At 40.4% G+C, this 14,879-nt stretch overlaps 1 protein-coding gene across 1 annotated transcript in view; it reads right to left on the minus strand.

Annotated features, from left to right (window-relative positions):
• Megf9 (multiple EGF like domains 9) overlaps window positions 1-12,834 on the minus strand; it is a 94,167-nt gene extending 81,333 nt beyond the window's left edge. The window contains exon 1 of the mRNA XM_026408650.2: window positions 12,096-12,834. Within this exon, the coding sequence (XP_026264435.2) occupies window positions 12,096-12,732 (637 nt within the window). The 5' untranslated portion in view covers window positions 12,733-12,834. The remainder of the gene's footprint in view (window positions 1-12,095) is intronic.
• Between the last annotated feature and the right edge of the window lie 2,045 nt (window positions 12,835-14,879).

The raw sequence follows: 14,879 nt of genomic DNA on the forward strand, positions 1-14,879 counted from the left end.
TAAAAAGATCAACCAACAATATTAAAGATTTACAAAGCACAATTTATTTCTGTTGTGATTTAATATGAGATAAAGATTACATTAATTTCTCAAGGTAGTATGGGAAGAAAAATAACATTAAAGAATCCCAAGTCTGGGGCTGAGGCTGTAGCTCAATAATAAAGTGCTTGCCTCACATGTGTGAGGCACTGGGTTCTATCCTCAGCACCACATAAAAATAAAGATACTTCATCTACAACTAAATAAATATTTTTAAAAATCCCAAATCTTTGGAAAATACCAGTGTATAATAGGTTATAAAAATATGTTAACTACAAAACAGTATAAAAATATATAGAAAAAAAGCCACATGTAAATGCATGTGTGCAGGGACTGGGGATGTGGCTCAAGCGGTAGCGCACTCGCGTGGCATGCCTGTGGCCAGAGTTTGATCCTCAGCACCATGTACAAACAAAGATGTTGTGTCTGCCGAAAACTAAAAAATAAATATTAAAAAAAAATTCTCTCTCTCTCTCTCTCTCTCCTCTCTCACTCTCTCTTTAGAAAAAAAATGCATGTGTGCATTTCTTTGTTGCCTTTAATCAAAACTGTTTTGTTCACATTACATTATAAACTAATATAAACCATGTAATCTGGAAAGAATACCAGAAAACAGCTTGAATTCTATAAAGCCTTTGTGTTGAAGAAAAAGTAATTTATATGTTACTTCTCAAAAAAACCTTGGAAAACTGGATATAATGTTTCATTTTATAGTTAGGGAAACTAAGTCACAGGACCATTAAAATAATGTGCTCAGTAATTCACAAAATGAATGAAAAGAAAGACTGCAATTTAGTTATTCTGATTGCTATTCCACAGCTGGACCATTCAGTCCTGCTTTGTAGACAAGTTGAAGCAACAAACTAACTTAAAAATTAAAACCAGTTGAACAGGATAGGTTTGCAGGCAATACACCAACAATTCAATATAATAATACTCAAGAGCTAAATTGCTTTGTATGTTTGGAACACTTCATTAACCCACACAACATCAATGGATGGTGGGGTTATACTGTTAATGCTGTATATATAGAACTGTAGGGTTATAACTAGCATAATGTCAAATAAGACATCTCCAGGAGAAAAAGCCCAATGTTTTCCTCTAACCAAGCCTTCACATACAAATAAAACAGAATAAGTACGTTGAAATGCTAAACATGCCTTCTTTTCCTCCATTATTTCCAGTAACCCTTCCCATACTACAATTACGTTCCTATAAATGACTGAATGAAGAATGACGAGAACCTAAAAAGCTATTCATCCAATCCCTTCACACTGAACAACATCTAACATTTTCTAGGATATTTTTAAAGAAACTTCACCTTTAAAGACCATTTCCAAAATTAAGGGAACTAGGGAATATCATATTCTCCTTAGAGATAACAGTGCTACTTCTAATCTCTCCTTTTAGCTCACATACATCAAATAAAATCACTAGATTTTTAAAAAAATAAATAATAATAAATAAATAAATAAATAATAAAAATATAAGAAGATCCATGAAAATATGCTAATTTCTAGGAAGCATGCAAGACTGAATTGAGTTTCCAAAATCAATTTATCTAACATTTACTAAATACAAATTATTTTAACATTCCCCATCCATTGAAAACATTCCTACTCTTTATCATTTTTTCTATGACTAAGCAGAATACATTCCTTTTTGCAAATGAATAAATTTCCCCTTCCCTGGGAGCTTAACTCTCTCCCTGGCAAGGCACCATATAGAACAGCTGTTATATTACCAGTATAAAAGCAATCCCATCTGATCTAATTGCAAAACATATGGATAGACCAAAACCAAATTTTGGGGGTCTCTGTCTCTAACGAAAGAAACAATCAAACATCTTAAAATGCAACGAATTCAAATTTTGCACAATTTAAATAAGATCTATATCAATAGGTTATTTAAATCAATTTTTTAAAGTTTTTTTATTGTTGTTGTTATTGTTTAGTAACTGGGGCACTTAACCACTAACTCATATTCCCAGCCCTTTTTATTTTAAGACAGGGCCTCGCTAAGTTGCTGAGGGCCTCACTAAATTGCCAATGCTTGCCTTGAACTTACATTCCTGCCTCAGCCTCAGGAGCCACTGGGATTACAGGCGAGCGCCACCACCATCCCTAGTTAAGAGCATGATTTAAATTCCCTATACAGAATAAAATGGAGATAGAACCAATTCCCTGTTTTTAGCCTCTACTGAAAATCTCAGTTAATCTTTTTTAACAGTACAGAATCTTAGATACATCATCCCTACCCTGTTTAAGATTTTTCAGACCTCAGGAACAGTCTCCTTTCTTGGGTAGTGTCTTCAGCAGTCTCCTTTCATCAGAATCTCTGTGAGACCAAGCAATTATCTCTAATGTAGATCACACTTGTTGAGTCAATGACAGAAATTGTATTTAAATGGATCTGTGAAATATCATCTGGATTGATCTTACATAAGTAAGGCCTTGCCAAGCTTATCACAACTTTTTATTCTTTTTTCATTTTATTTATTTATGAACATGAAATTAAAATTGGACATATTCATTGAAAAAAAAACTTTAAAAACTTCAAAAAACACAAAAAAGGGAATTAAAATTACTCATAATTCCAATACTCAGCCTTAACAAGTTACTATTTCCATATATTTATCTCCTCCTGTGTATATTGCTCCTTAACATTAACATAATATGAGGTTTTTTGGGTTGGTTGGTTGGTTGGTTGGTTTGTGGTGTTGAGATTGAACCCAGGACCTTATGCAAGTGCACTACAACTAAATGAGCTACATCTCCCAGTCCTATTTTTTTAATCATAAAATTTTAGACTAAGAAAATTCCTATTTCAAAAATCTTCACAGGAGGGCTAGGGATGTGGCTCAAGGGGTAGCGCGCTTGCCTGGCATGCATGCGGCCCAGGTTCGATCCTCAGCACCACATACAAACAAAGCTGTTGTGTCCGCCGAAAACTAAAAAAAAAAAATAAATATTAAAAAAATTCTCTCTCTCTCTCTCTCTCTCTCTCTCTCTCTTTTAAAAAAAAAGATTTAAAAAATCTTCACAGGAAGAATAAATCCAATATACAAACAAAATGGGAAAAGAGCTAATCAAAGCATGGGTGGGGATATGGGGGTGAGAGGTGAAGGGTAGGAAGTGAGATAGTCCAAAAATAGAACCACTTGGCCCCTCTAGTACCTACTGACTCTCACACACATCTGAAGAACCCTAAGTCACAAAATGAAACAGGTTAAAAACCACCAATCTAGTCTCTTATTTTACAAATGAAATAACCTGACCAAGATCATAGGACTAGTAAAAGAACTAGTAAGAACCTAGAGATCCACATTTTACAAAAGCTCAGCTTTTTTAACTTAGCTATACTTTCCATGAGTCATCAGATATTCATTTGTCTATTGCTCTTTCTTTAAGAAAAATAGAAGACACAGAGTTATATAACAGAAAAATGAATGATCAATGAAATATTTGAGATCTCAAAGAGCTCCACTTGCCCTAAGTAGGCTCTTATACTATTACCATGAACTAAGAGGAAAAAATGAAGAAAAGTTCATTTCTAAATTAAAAGGCCAATTACATTATTTTCCTGTATGTCTAATGTAATTTCATTCATTCAATCATGAAATATTTATTGAGAATTTTCTTGGGCCAGACTGTGAAGATATAAATGTGAACAAACAAACAGAAGTCCCTGTCCTCATGGATAATATACGCCTGACAGGCTTGGGCAAACTACTTAAACTTTCTAAATCTCAGAATCTGCCATCCATAAGTTAAAGCCAATAATATTTTACTATTTTATAATTTAAAAGCTAAATGATATGATGCATATAAAAAAATCCTGATAGGTAGTCATGAAGCCAGATTTAAATCAGTATAGTTAGGTAAACCGGGTCTAATATCGAGTGAAATCTAAAATGGAGGCCATGTTGAGAATGAATTCCCAGAAAAGTTGAGCAACTCTCGGAATGTTAATGAAGTCCTGGAAACAGCCCCCAAAAGATTTGAAGATAGCCCATCCCAAAGAAATGTTAATGAACAGCCCCCAAAAGATTTGAAGCTAGCCCATCCCAAAGAAATATTAATGAACAGCAAACTTAAAGATGCTGACTCGGAAGTGCCCAGATTACTTCTTTGGCCCACCTGTGTCCCACCCCTTGGGCCCTCCCACCTACATTCCAAAACTGAAAACTATAAAATGGAGAGACAACCGCATTTCCACGGATTCCACCTCTTGGGTCCCCTTCTTCCTCCGGGAGAAGTCTTTTCTGCTGTCCTTTAATAAACTTCTCATTTCTACTCTGACCTTGCCTCCGAGTGCTTCTCTGGTGTTATTCTTCAACTTTGGGGAAGCAAGGACTCGTCACGGATCAGAGTAGAAATTAGGTCAACAGCGGAACAGTCAGGTATATAATAATCATGCACAGTTAACTGCCTAAGTGTTAAATATCCGCTTGAAAGAAGCAAGGAATATTTCAATCTGAAGAAATGAAATTTAGATGCCCTCCCAATCAAGTTCTCTAGTTCACCTTGTCATCTCTCTCACCATTTACTTTCAATTACTACTGAGGTATTTCTATAACATTCAGCCCCATAAAATGCCTAGGAAAGAGAACGTACACTAAGAAAGCCTCATCTCCAAATATCATTTTTACATATTTAAATATGGGCAACTAAACCAGACAAAGATTTCCATTCAGCAAAATAAAATTTGTGAGGACAGAAGTCAGAATAGAAAACATCAAGTGTGAAACCCACCAAAAATTTGTAAAGGTTTGGTTAATGTTGACTACTAAAAGTATCAACAGGAGACAGAAACCAAGTCCTTTTTTTTTTTCATTCATATAATACACAGAAATCAATAAAAAGTGGATGGCAAAGATTGAGGATTTTAAGAGCACTTTGTAAACCACATTTCACTGCACACTTGTTAATTATTAGAAGCACTCTGTTCACTATTAACTTTAATTACATTTCTACAGGGAAAATTCTGTCATTCAAAATATCAAACATTTATTTCTCAACCAAATTAAACTTTTATATTGATATGCATCCCAAATCTACCTATAAACAAAAACAGTTCATATTATTCATAATCATAAAGAAAATCTCTAGTTTCTCAAAATACTTGATTTTATTTAAAGGTAGATAACTTTTGTTATGACAGTCTTTTCTTCGTTGCTCCTGAGAAGAGGGTGGAGGAAAGCTGAGCAATAAAGAAGACCCCAAAGCAAAAAGAAAATCTTTTCTCTGTTTTTTTTTTCCAAAAAGATAATCAACACCATATCCTGAATATGTATAAACAAAAATATGTATAAACTGTATAAACAATGACATTTCCTTGTCAGGTGGGCTTGGTAATCTAAATTAAGTAAGCTAAAAACAAGTCAATAGGAAAAAAGTCAGTCACAGAGAAAGACAAGTTTTATTCTGAGTGCAAAGTGTTGCACCCTGTGCACCCTGACACCAGGACATCTTCAAGGACTTTTCATTCATCTGGAAAGACCTCTTGGAAGAATTAGGCTTTGAAGAGGCATTGAAGGAGGACAAAGTAGCAAATTGTTGGAGAGGGTAATTTGGCTCCTGAAAGAACATGAAAAGAATTGGTAAAGCTAAGACTGAGACAAAAAGAAAAAAAAGAATAAGAAGACATATAGAAGAGTTTACATTGAAAAAATAAGCAAAGAGAATGGAAGGGGTTTTTTTCCCTAAAGAAGAAAAATGGAAAAATATTGGACAATAATAATCTGTGGACCAGTGGCATTATTAGAGATTGTTTTTGACACAAATTAATCACATGTACTTAAATACATCTAAAAGCATAATTATTTTGAGGGAGCCTTTACAACGATTCAAATGCATATGGATCTAGACATAATCTTTATCCTTTTCATCATGATTTTTAAAAATCTCCCTTTAAAGTTACTAGTACAGGTATAGTTGTTTCTAGTGAAAAAGAAATAAACCAAAATATATATTTTTTAAAAAGACTAACTGATCTTAGAAGAAGTGCCTGTAATACAAAGTCAAAATTAGCAACAAAGATTTTTATATTATACCTAAAGAAAACAAACGAAAATCAAGATCAAGGCAAAAAGCATAGATTAAGGCTATTTATAAATAAAAGTTTCCTCTAGTGTTTTCTTTCAGCTAAATGAGATCTTACATTTCTATTCTCTTCTGATCTATTAAGTGCCCTAAAGCAGAACTCTCTCTACCCATAATTTATCCATCAGTAAAACAGCACTGTGATACTTTTCTTACATTCTTTTTATAAGGGTGCCAGGACGTCTGGAAGTTAAAGTATACATGTTTAGAAATGCAGAGATGAAAAGTAATGCACAGTTTAATTTTATGGGTCTTTAGTAAAATCAAGATAAAAAGACCTAGTCAGATTATTTCAATGTGTAAATTTTCAGCTAGCCAGGAGGCTTCCTAGAAACATCGTTCAAAAGCTTTGAAATTAACATTCTAGGGTGTATGGTGTTCCAGAAACTAATGAAACTAAGGAATTTCTATAGAAACTAGGCACTTGAGCCAGGAGTAAGACATAGTAAATTTAAGAAGTCCCTGGGCCTACCCCTAAAAAAGAATTCAGACAAATTTATCCTTCATAGACCAGAATAAGAAAAATTTAATACTAAGTCATAAAACATTATAAAACAAAAAATTGTAGATTAATGAATAGTGCACAAAGGAGTAAATGCCAAAGAACACTGGTCTCTCTGGGCCTCAGTTCCCCTTAAAACTATAAAATAAGGATGGGGTTGAGGAGATAGCTCAGTGGTAGGGTACGTGTTTAGCATGTACAAGTCCCTGGATTCCATCCCCAGCACCAAAAAATAAACAATGAAAATTAGTATGATGATAGCACCTAATTCAGTACCTAACTGCTCTGAGGATTAAGTGAGTTAATACATTAAGACACTTAGAACAGTGCAGGAACATAGTAAGTGTGTTTGCAATTACTACTACAGTGGTCCTCATCCCTCAAACTTGATGCTAAGTATCAGAAGCTCCAAAACCAAAAATTTGGCATCAAAACCTCACCTAAACAGATGCAAGGCTACTTTTAGTCTTTATGTACCTAATTCAGTGTGCATTTTGCTGCAGGTATCTTAATGTGTTTGATTACTGGAGGCTATCCCAGCTTCACTGGTATGTATTTTCAGACTTTTCCTAAAATCTCAAAATTCTCAAATATATTCAGCTCCAAAGGTTCTGGAGAAAGAATTGTGAGCCTAAGCTGGGCATGGTGGCACACGCCTGCAATTCCAGTGGCTCAGGAGGCTGAGGCAGGAGGATCTCGAGTTCAAAGCCAGCCTCAGCAAAAGCAAGGTGCTAAGCAACTCAGTGAGACCCTGTCTCTCAAAAAAATACAAAAGAGACCTGGGGATGTGGCTCAGTGGTCAAGTGGCCCTAAGTCCACTCCCCAGTACCAGAGGAGGAGGAGGAGGAGGAGGAGGAGGAGGAGGAGGAGGAGGAGGAGGAGGAGGAGGAGGAGGAGGATTGTTAGCCTATGTTATCTTGGGAACCTACACAGTTTCTATTTCCTTAAAACAAATGGTATCTTCTTAAATAGCTGAAGTAATAAAACCCTGAGCTATTAGTAGAAAATGTTAAGATAAAGAGAGCATTTCCCAGCATAGTTAGGAGGGCCCTAGATTCCCAGAATGTTCTTTTCAAATAGAATACATTTGTAAAATTTCACTTACATGCATAATAGTTAGGGGTTTTCAAACTCTAAATTCTAGGGCTTGCTTAAACAAAGTCTACTCTCATAACTTGGCTGACAAAAAATTCAGGTTCTTTAGGGGCATCAATGTGCCTGCCTTGAATCATATGTATCAAATTATCACAGAATTTCAGAGTTGAAAAAGACCCTTGAGAACTAATTTAAACTGTTATCTCTTTCCTTCCAAATTGTTTTATCATCCATAAGTTTACTTTGTCATGTGAGGTAAGAATAATCTGCCCTGACTTGTCCTTAGAGTCTGTCTATAGGAACACCCTGCAGGTAATGTGAACAAACTGGGTGGAGTACACTGGCAAACTTACGATCTAAAAGGATGACTCGAACCTAACACAATCAATCTTTATAAGTTTGGCAAATGTCTCAGGTTATAGTTTATGGAATGACATGACTCATCCAGCACATTTTTTTTTAAATAAAAGCTTTTGCTATCTCAATGGACTCTGAGCAAACAAAATAATGTGGCACCAAAAAAGCTACTATGATTAGGAACTAACCACACTACCATCAGTATCATATCCAGAAAAATAAAGTAACTAACTGCCCTCTCTACTATGAGCTGGCTGGAGCACATCTGGAGTATTAAATGAATCTCCATTCCACATTTTGGAAGAATCACGGAAAGACAAAAAAATCACAATCGGGTGACTGCAACAGTAAAAGAATGTGAAAACATTCACAAAAAGACCAGTTGAAGGAGTTGAAGTTATTTAGTCCAGACTCAGAGGGAATACAATCACTATTCCCAAATCCTTGAAGAAGGGCCATGCATGGCACATTAGGAATACACTTGTTCTACATGGCCCCACAGGGCAGATTCCCACCAGTCAGTGTTAACTGACTGGGTCAGTGTTGACTGACAGGGAGAAATATTTCAACTAAATCTACCTAAGTACTTCTTAAAATACCCAGGGCCATGTTAGAAAATAACGGCTTCTAAGGTTCTATCCAGCCCTAAAGATCCATAATTCAAAAAACAAATATTTGCCATTATCTCATTACTCCTGTTATTATTACTCTCTAGTATCATGGTATCTCCCTTCACTCTCTTAAAATGTCCTATCCAGCCAACCCATCAGCCCTATGTTCTGCCAGGTTTCTGGGAGAAGAGTTCCTACTTGTGGGGCAAGTAGTTTCAGTTTGTAGATAAGGGTCCCTGTAAACAATAAGGGCCCTAAGTGAGGAGTAGGCAAGAGCTCTCAGAAAAATCTCCATGATGGAAATTTTTATTAATTCAAAAAGCACTAAAGCCAACCAAATAGTAATGGCACTCAGTTCTTATAGGAACATTAAAATTAAAAAAAAAAAAAAAAAACCCTATACAACCATGTACAGCTTCTGCAGTCTGGCTGGGCACAAATCACCGAGCCGCCACAAAAGCACTTGTATGTTCAAACAGGAAACTTTATTGCCCGAACTCCACCAGCACTCCACACACACTCCCAGGGAACTCTCTCAGCTCTCCACCCGGCTCTCTGGGACCCCCCTGTGAGAACTCCACGGAACTCCAAAGTAGCAGGCGCCCCAGGCAGCAAGAGCCACCCTATTGCTGGACGGTAAAGGTCTCTATATAATTGAATACACAGCTTAACGTAACCATCATCATCTCAATGGCTCGCTGGCTTCACCTCTCAACCACTGCCTTCGTCATCCTGACTAGGCTGTGGCCCTCAACATACAGCCACAGGATGAGGAGTTTTGCTCCATTTGCGTACTACATGTCAAAATGCAGTCCAATGTAAAATTAATTAAAACAAACAAACAAACAAACAAAAAAAAAAAAAAACCTGTACAATCATCTTCCCAAATGCCAGGGAATCTAACTTTGCAAGTCAAACCAGCTCTCAAATTCAAATACAAATTTTCTCTGTTAAAGGGATATGTTTACTATTTGAAGCAGACTATAGTCCATGCTTCTCCATGTTTTCTAAAGCAAAGTCCAGAAGCACTCTTAGTGTCTATAGATGGGTTAAATAAATTATAATACATTCTTACAGTGGAAAGCACAACTATTAAAAAGACTAAAGTAGGGCTGGAGGTGTAGTTTAGTAATAGAGCACTTGCCTATGCATGAGGCATTGTCAATGTTCATTCCTCAGCACAAAAAAAAATAATAGTGATAATAATAATCACCATAATCATAATGTAGACCCTAGGTACTGGCATGAAAAAAAAATAGTCCATGATGCATAATTAAGTAAATACAACTGTTAAACAATATATATAGAATTTTTCCATTTTAAAAACTATTTTTAAATATTCTGTGTGTACATTCATATATACCCAGAAAAACGTTTGAAAAAAGATCTAACAAACTGCTAGCAGTAGTAACCTCTAGGGACCAACTAGAAGGTAATGAAGGAGTAATTTTCACTTTTTCCTGTGTAGACTTCTGGCTGTTTATATTTTTTCACTGTAAGGGTTACTTTTATGTTTTAAAAACATTAAAAGTAAAATAACATTAAGGAAAAAGACTTATTTATCAAAACTAACCAAAGCAATTGCTACCTAAATGCCACTTTCCTTGAAGAAAGACTTCAATCAGAAGGAAGAAGAGCCTTATTTTCCCTGTGAACTCACATGAAAACTGGTATTTGTCAGCATCAGCAAAATTGAACATCCTAGTTTAAGGGGACAAAAAATGGGTATCTCTCCTTAAACTATGGCTTTTATACAGAGAGATTGCTTGAAATTCCATAAAATCTAATTCATTCTTCTTCTATTCTGTTTTACTAAAACAAATAAAAAATCATCACAGTTCCCTACTAATTTTCTCAAATGCTTTTCTACCCATGAGAAGGATGGGAGCAGGAAGTCTGGTTATAGGCATAGCCAACATATAAGGGGTGCTTATTCAGCATTAGGAACTATAAGCACTATAAATGTATTAACTTATTTAATCTTCACAGCAATCATACAAGGTAAGTACTATTATTACCTTCATTTCACAATTGAAGAAACTGAGGCCAGAGAGATTAAGTTACCTAGCCAAGTTTATATAACCAATAAGGGGCAGAGCTGGAATTCAAACCTAAGAATGGACAGTCCATATTTTCAACCATCATGCTTCCTGTTTTTCAATAATATGCCAATCTCTCTGTATAAAAGCCAAAAGGCACCACAGGTAAAAACTCAGTTAAAATAGTCCTTGAAACTGAAAGAGATATAAATTGTTTTGGGGGTGAATAATCTGAGTTCTTCCTTTTGTCATTGCCAAGTTCCAACTCAAGATTCAAGATAATATTAAGGTTCATAACCATGTGGGGAAATTCTCTACAAATTAATTTACAGTCCAAGGTTCATACTTGACACCACAGTAAACCACTGAGCCTAAGAATTAGGTCAGTGGTCAAGCTAGGCAAGTGCTTTAGACAAATCTCCACCCCCACTCAAAGTACAGAACTCAGAAAATCTTGTCCATCACCTTGACAAAGTAGATTTTATTTGTTTAATTCCCATCCCAATTGAAGGGGGAAAGAACAGAAGCCATCTCTAACTTTCCTTGAAGACTTCATTCAGAAGGAAGAAGAGCCATATTTTCCCTGGGAACTCACATGAAAATTGGTATTTGTCAGCATCAGCAAAATTGAACATCCTAGTTTAAGGGACAAAACTGGGTATCCCTCCTTAAACTATATTTTTCCAAACATATTGACCTTGTAATTGAGAAAGAAAAAAAAGTGCAAGGAAGGGATTTAACCTAATTTTATAAACTGCTCAACCTAGATATACACCTGTCCCAGATGACCTACTGAATCTACTTATTTGCAGAGAAAACATGGATATTTTTTATTTTTATTTTTTGGCCTCAAGTGCTCTGCACTACTGTTTTGTAAACAAAATCCTCTTAATATCTCTTCCACCTGTCACACATAGATCGGATATTTACATAAGCAAAAAGATATGAATAAGGAAACTGGGGCTTTGGGAGAAACCCCTTGTAAGCTTTGGCCTATGGGTTGATGGAGGTACTGTGTTGCCTTCAAACTTCCCCAAATAACCCGGGCGGGGTGACCCGCTGAGCCAACCAAATCCAAAACCCTGTTTGGAAAGAGATGCGATGCCTTCCACACAGCAGCCGGCCCCTCCCGAGAGAGCACAGCTCAGGGGGGGACAAAAGACTTTCCAGATTTGGGGGTTGGGGGGCTAGGTGGAGCTTGGCCCTCCCTTTGGAAGCCGAAATCTGGGGATCCTTAGGACAAGAAACGATCAATTCCAGTGAAGCGGCCAACCCTAGATGCCCGGGGGCTGGGGAGGATGGGCAGCACTGGGGAGGACCCTACCCGAGTGGCCGCGCCCGGACTCACCTGGGGGAGGAGAAGGGGCCTCGGTGGCAGGTGGGGTGGGCGGGACGCTGCTGCTGCTGCTGCCGCCGCCGCCGCCGCCGCCGCTGCTGTTGCTGCTGCCGCTGCTACTGGTAGGAAAGAGGAGGGTCGGGGTCCCGGGAGTGGTTGGTGCCAGAACGGTGGTCGCTACAGGGGTGGTCGGCGCCAGGACAGTGGTCGTCGAAAAGGTGGTGGGCGCGGGTCTGGTCGGCACCCGAGGAGTGGTGGGAGTGCGCTCCACCTCCGGAGGGGTGGTCGGCGAGGGGCCGAGCGGCGCCTGAAAGGTGGTCGGAGCGGGTCCGGCCGTCGCCCGAAGAGGGGTGGTCTCCGGGGACTGGGCTGAAGAGGTCGCAGCCAAGGGTCGGCTGGCGGTAGTCCGTGGGGGGCCGGTCCTCGGGGTCTGGGTCCAGAGAGCCGTCGCCTTAGGGAAAGGGTGGCTGGGCTCGTCCCGCTGCCCCGGGCCAAGCGACGCGTCCACCTGCCCCTCGGCCCCGCCGCCACCGGTGACATTCCCCGCCGAGGCTGCTGAAGCGGCAGCGGCGGCGGCGGCGCAGCACAACAGGGCGAGGCCGCCCAGACTCGGCAAGCTCCTCATGGCGTGCTCGGCTCCGCCATTCATTCATTCAGCCAGTCGGTTGGTCAGTCATCTTCTCCTCTCTGCACTCCGACCAAGGAAGCCGCCGCAGCCGCCACCGCCACCCGGCGCACCATCGCCACCTCCCTCTGACAGGCGGCCGGCCCCGCGGGCGGGCCCCAGTGAGGAGAGAGCGACCGGGCCGAGCGCGGACAGCCCGCCCTCCTCGATTGGCAGCCGTCCCCAACCAATGGGAGGTCACGCCATCCCACGTGACCCACCCGCTTCCCGGCCTCTTTGTAACCTCGATGGCCAATCAGAGCACGCCGAAGGGAGGGGGCGGTACGTAAGGCGGGAGGAGGGTGGTGCGAGCCCCGCTCCAGCCTGCCGGGCTCGATGCGGCCCCCGCTTTGTCTGCCCGAAGAGCGGGGCGCGGGCCTCGGGCACCCGGCGCCGCGGAGTAGACAAAGGACGCGCCCCGTGCGGCAGACGCCAGGCCAAATGGTCTGCTCCACTGGGCTGTGAGCGCAACCCGGGGCGGGGAAGCCGTTCTTGGGAGCGTCCCCGCCCTCCTAACAATGGGGTGCCGGTGCCGCACCCGGGATCCGACGGGGAGTGGGCAGAAACCCCGTTATAGGCGCGAGAGCCGCAGGGATGTAGAGCCTCAGAATTCCCTTTGCTACCCGGGAGAGTCTGGCATCAGTCCTGCAAAGTCTGCACTGCCGTTCCCATTTTAGAGATGGGGAAACTGAGGTCTTTGCTGAGCGCCTCACTGAACCCATGTTTCATGCTGTGACAAGGCACCTGCAGTGGTCCAGGCGCTGGGGCCGGGCAGTTCTGGGAGGTCTGGAAACGGGTCAGGAGCAGAAGGTGCAAGCGTCTTGCGTAGGGGAGGCAGCACACTTATGCACTTTACCCTAATTCCCCCGGAAGACTAGAATCGGGCTTCTTGTCTCTCTTGCCGAGTGGTTTTGTGGCCTGAGCCCAGTTTTCTCACCACTAAATGGAGATGATTGGACGCATCCCACCCACTTCTCAGAGCTGTTGTGAGAATTAAGTAATGTTCCTACAGGGCTTAACCTAGTGCTTGGCCCACTGTTGTAAACCCTTATTAATGCCGTGTCTGGACAAGCCTAGGTTAGAAAACAGCCAGAGGTCTCAGCCCTGCTGTGTCCCCAGAGTCTCCTGCCTGTTGCAGGGATTGGGGTGGGGCTGATAGCGTAGCTTGACCCTGTATGACTTTAAACCCTGAACGAAGCTGGAAATGGGCACGCTGCCTCGCATCATTGGCCCAGGATTCAGAGCTAGGTCAGCTGCTGCTGCTTCCTCCGCTGAGCGGCTTCCAGGGGCAGCCAGGCAGGACGGAGTTTGTCATCTGACGGGCTTAATCCCAGCCTTGTCACTAAACCAGTCCCGGCCTCCCCTACATGATGCTTGCCTTTGTGCATGGTTTCCCATTAGTCACTGGCCTCTAACCAGACCGGCAGGATGAGATTTGCGTATGAACTTGTATATGTTAACGAAAACGTGCATTTATTTGGCTGCATGAGTAGTTGGAGAGGGAGGATATTTATGGCTTGTGTATGAAAGCATAAACATGTTTGTTAAGTCTTTATGTATGAATATTGCAAGTATCTGTGAGTCTATGGGAGCTAAGTATCTATTTTTATATATTATTTGTCTTAAGTGTGCTGACAGGCTTCATGGGATTTTGTGTTTTTGCATCATGATACCTCTGAATGTGTCATGATAGATCTGTCTATGTATGTAAGTGGGGACAAAATGAAATGGATTGTTCTGGTTTCAAGACCAATATTTAGCAAGCACTAACTGAGGTTCTATTTTTACTTCTCTTTAGGAAGAGAGTGAATGTGACATGCCCTGTGCCTGTTTTGCTGATTCCTCCTGGCTCCTAACCCTAACCAAACTGTCACATCCTCTAAGAGACTTTTTTGGATTTCTGAGAACTCATCTCTCCCTCCCCATTTTCCTACTGCCCTTTGTTTATTCATTGATTATAGCCCTGATCTACCAGTCTACCTCTCCCCTGCCTCTTCCTAAAAGGATTAAGGATGGCTTTCAGAAATATATACAACAGGATAAATTGAACTGCCCACACAGCTTTATTACTCCTCGCAGGCATGCATCAGCCTTAATACTAGAACTTGTGACTGATGTGTCTGTCTGTCTGT

Source organism: Urocitellus parryii, chromosome 4 (genome assembly GCF_045843805.1).
Source record: "Urocitellus parryii isolate mUroPar1 chromosome 4, mUroPar1.hap1, whole genome shotgun sequence".
In the NCBI taxonomy this organism is placed as follows: Eukaryota; Metazoa; Chordata; class Mammalia; order Rodentia; family Sciuridae; genus Urocitellus; species Urocitellus parryii.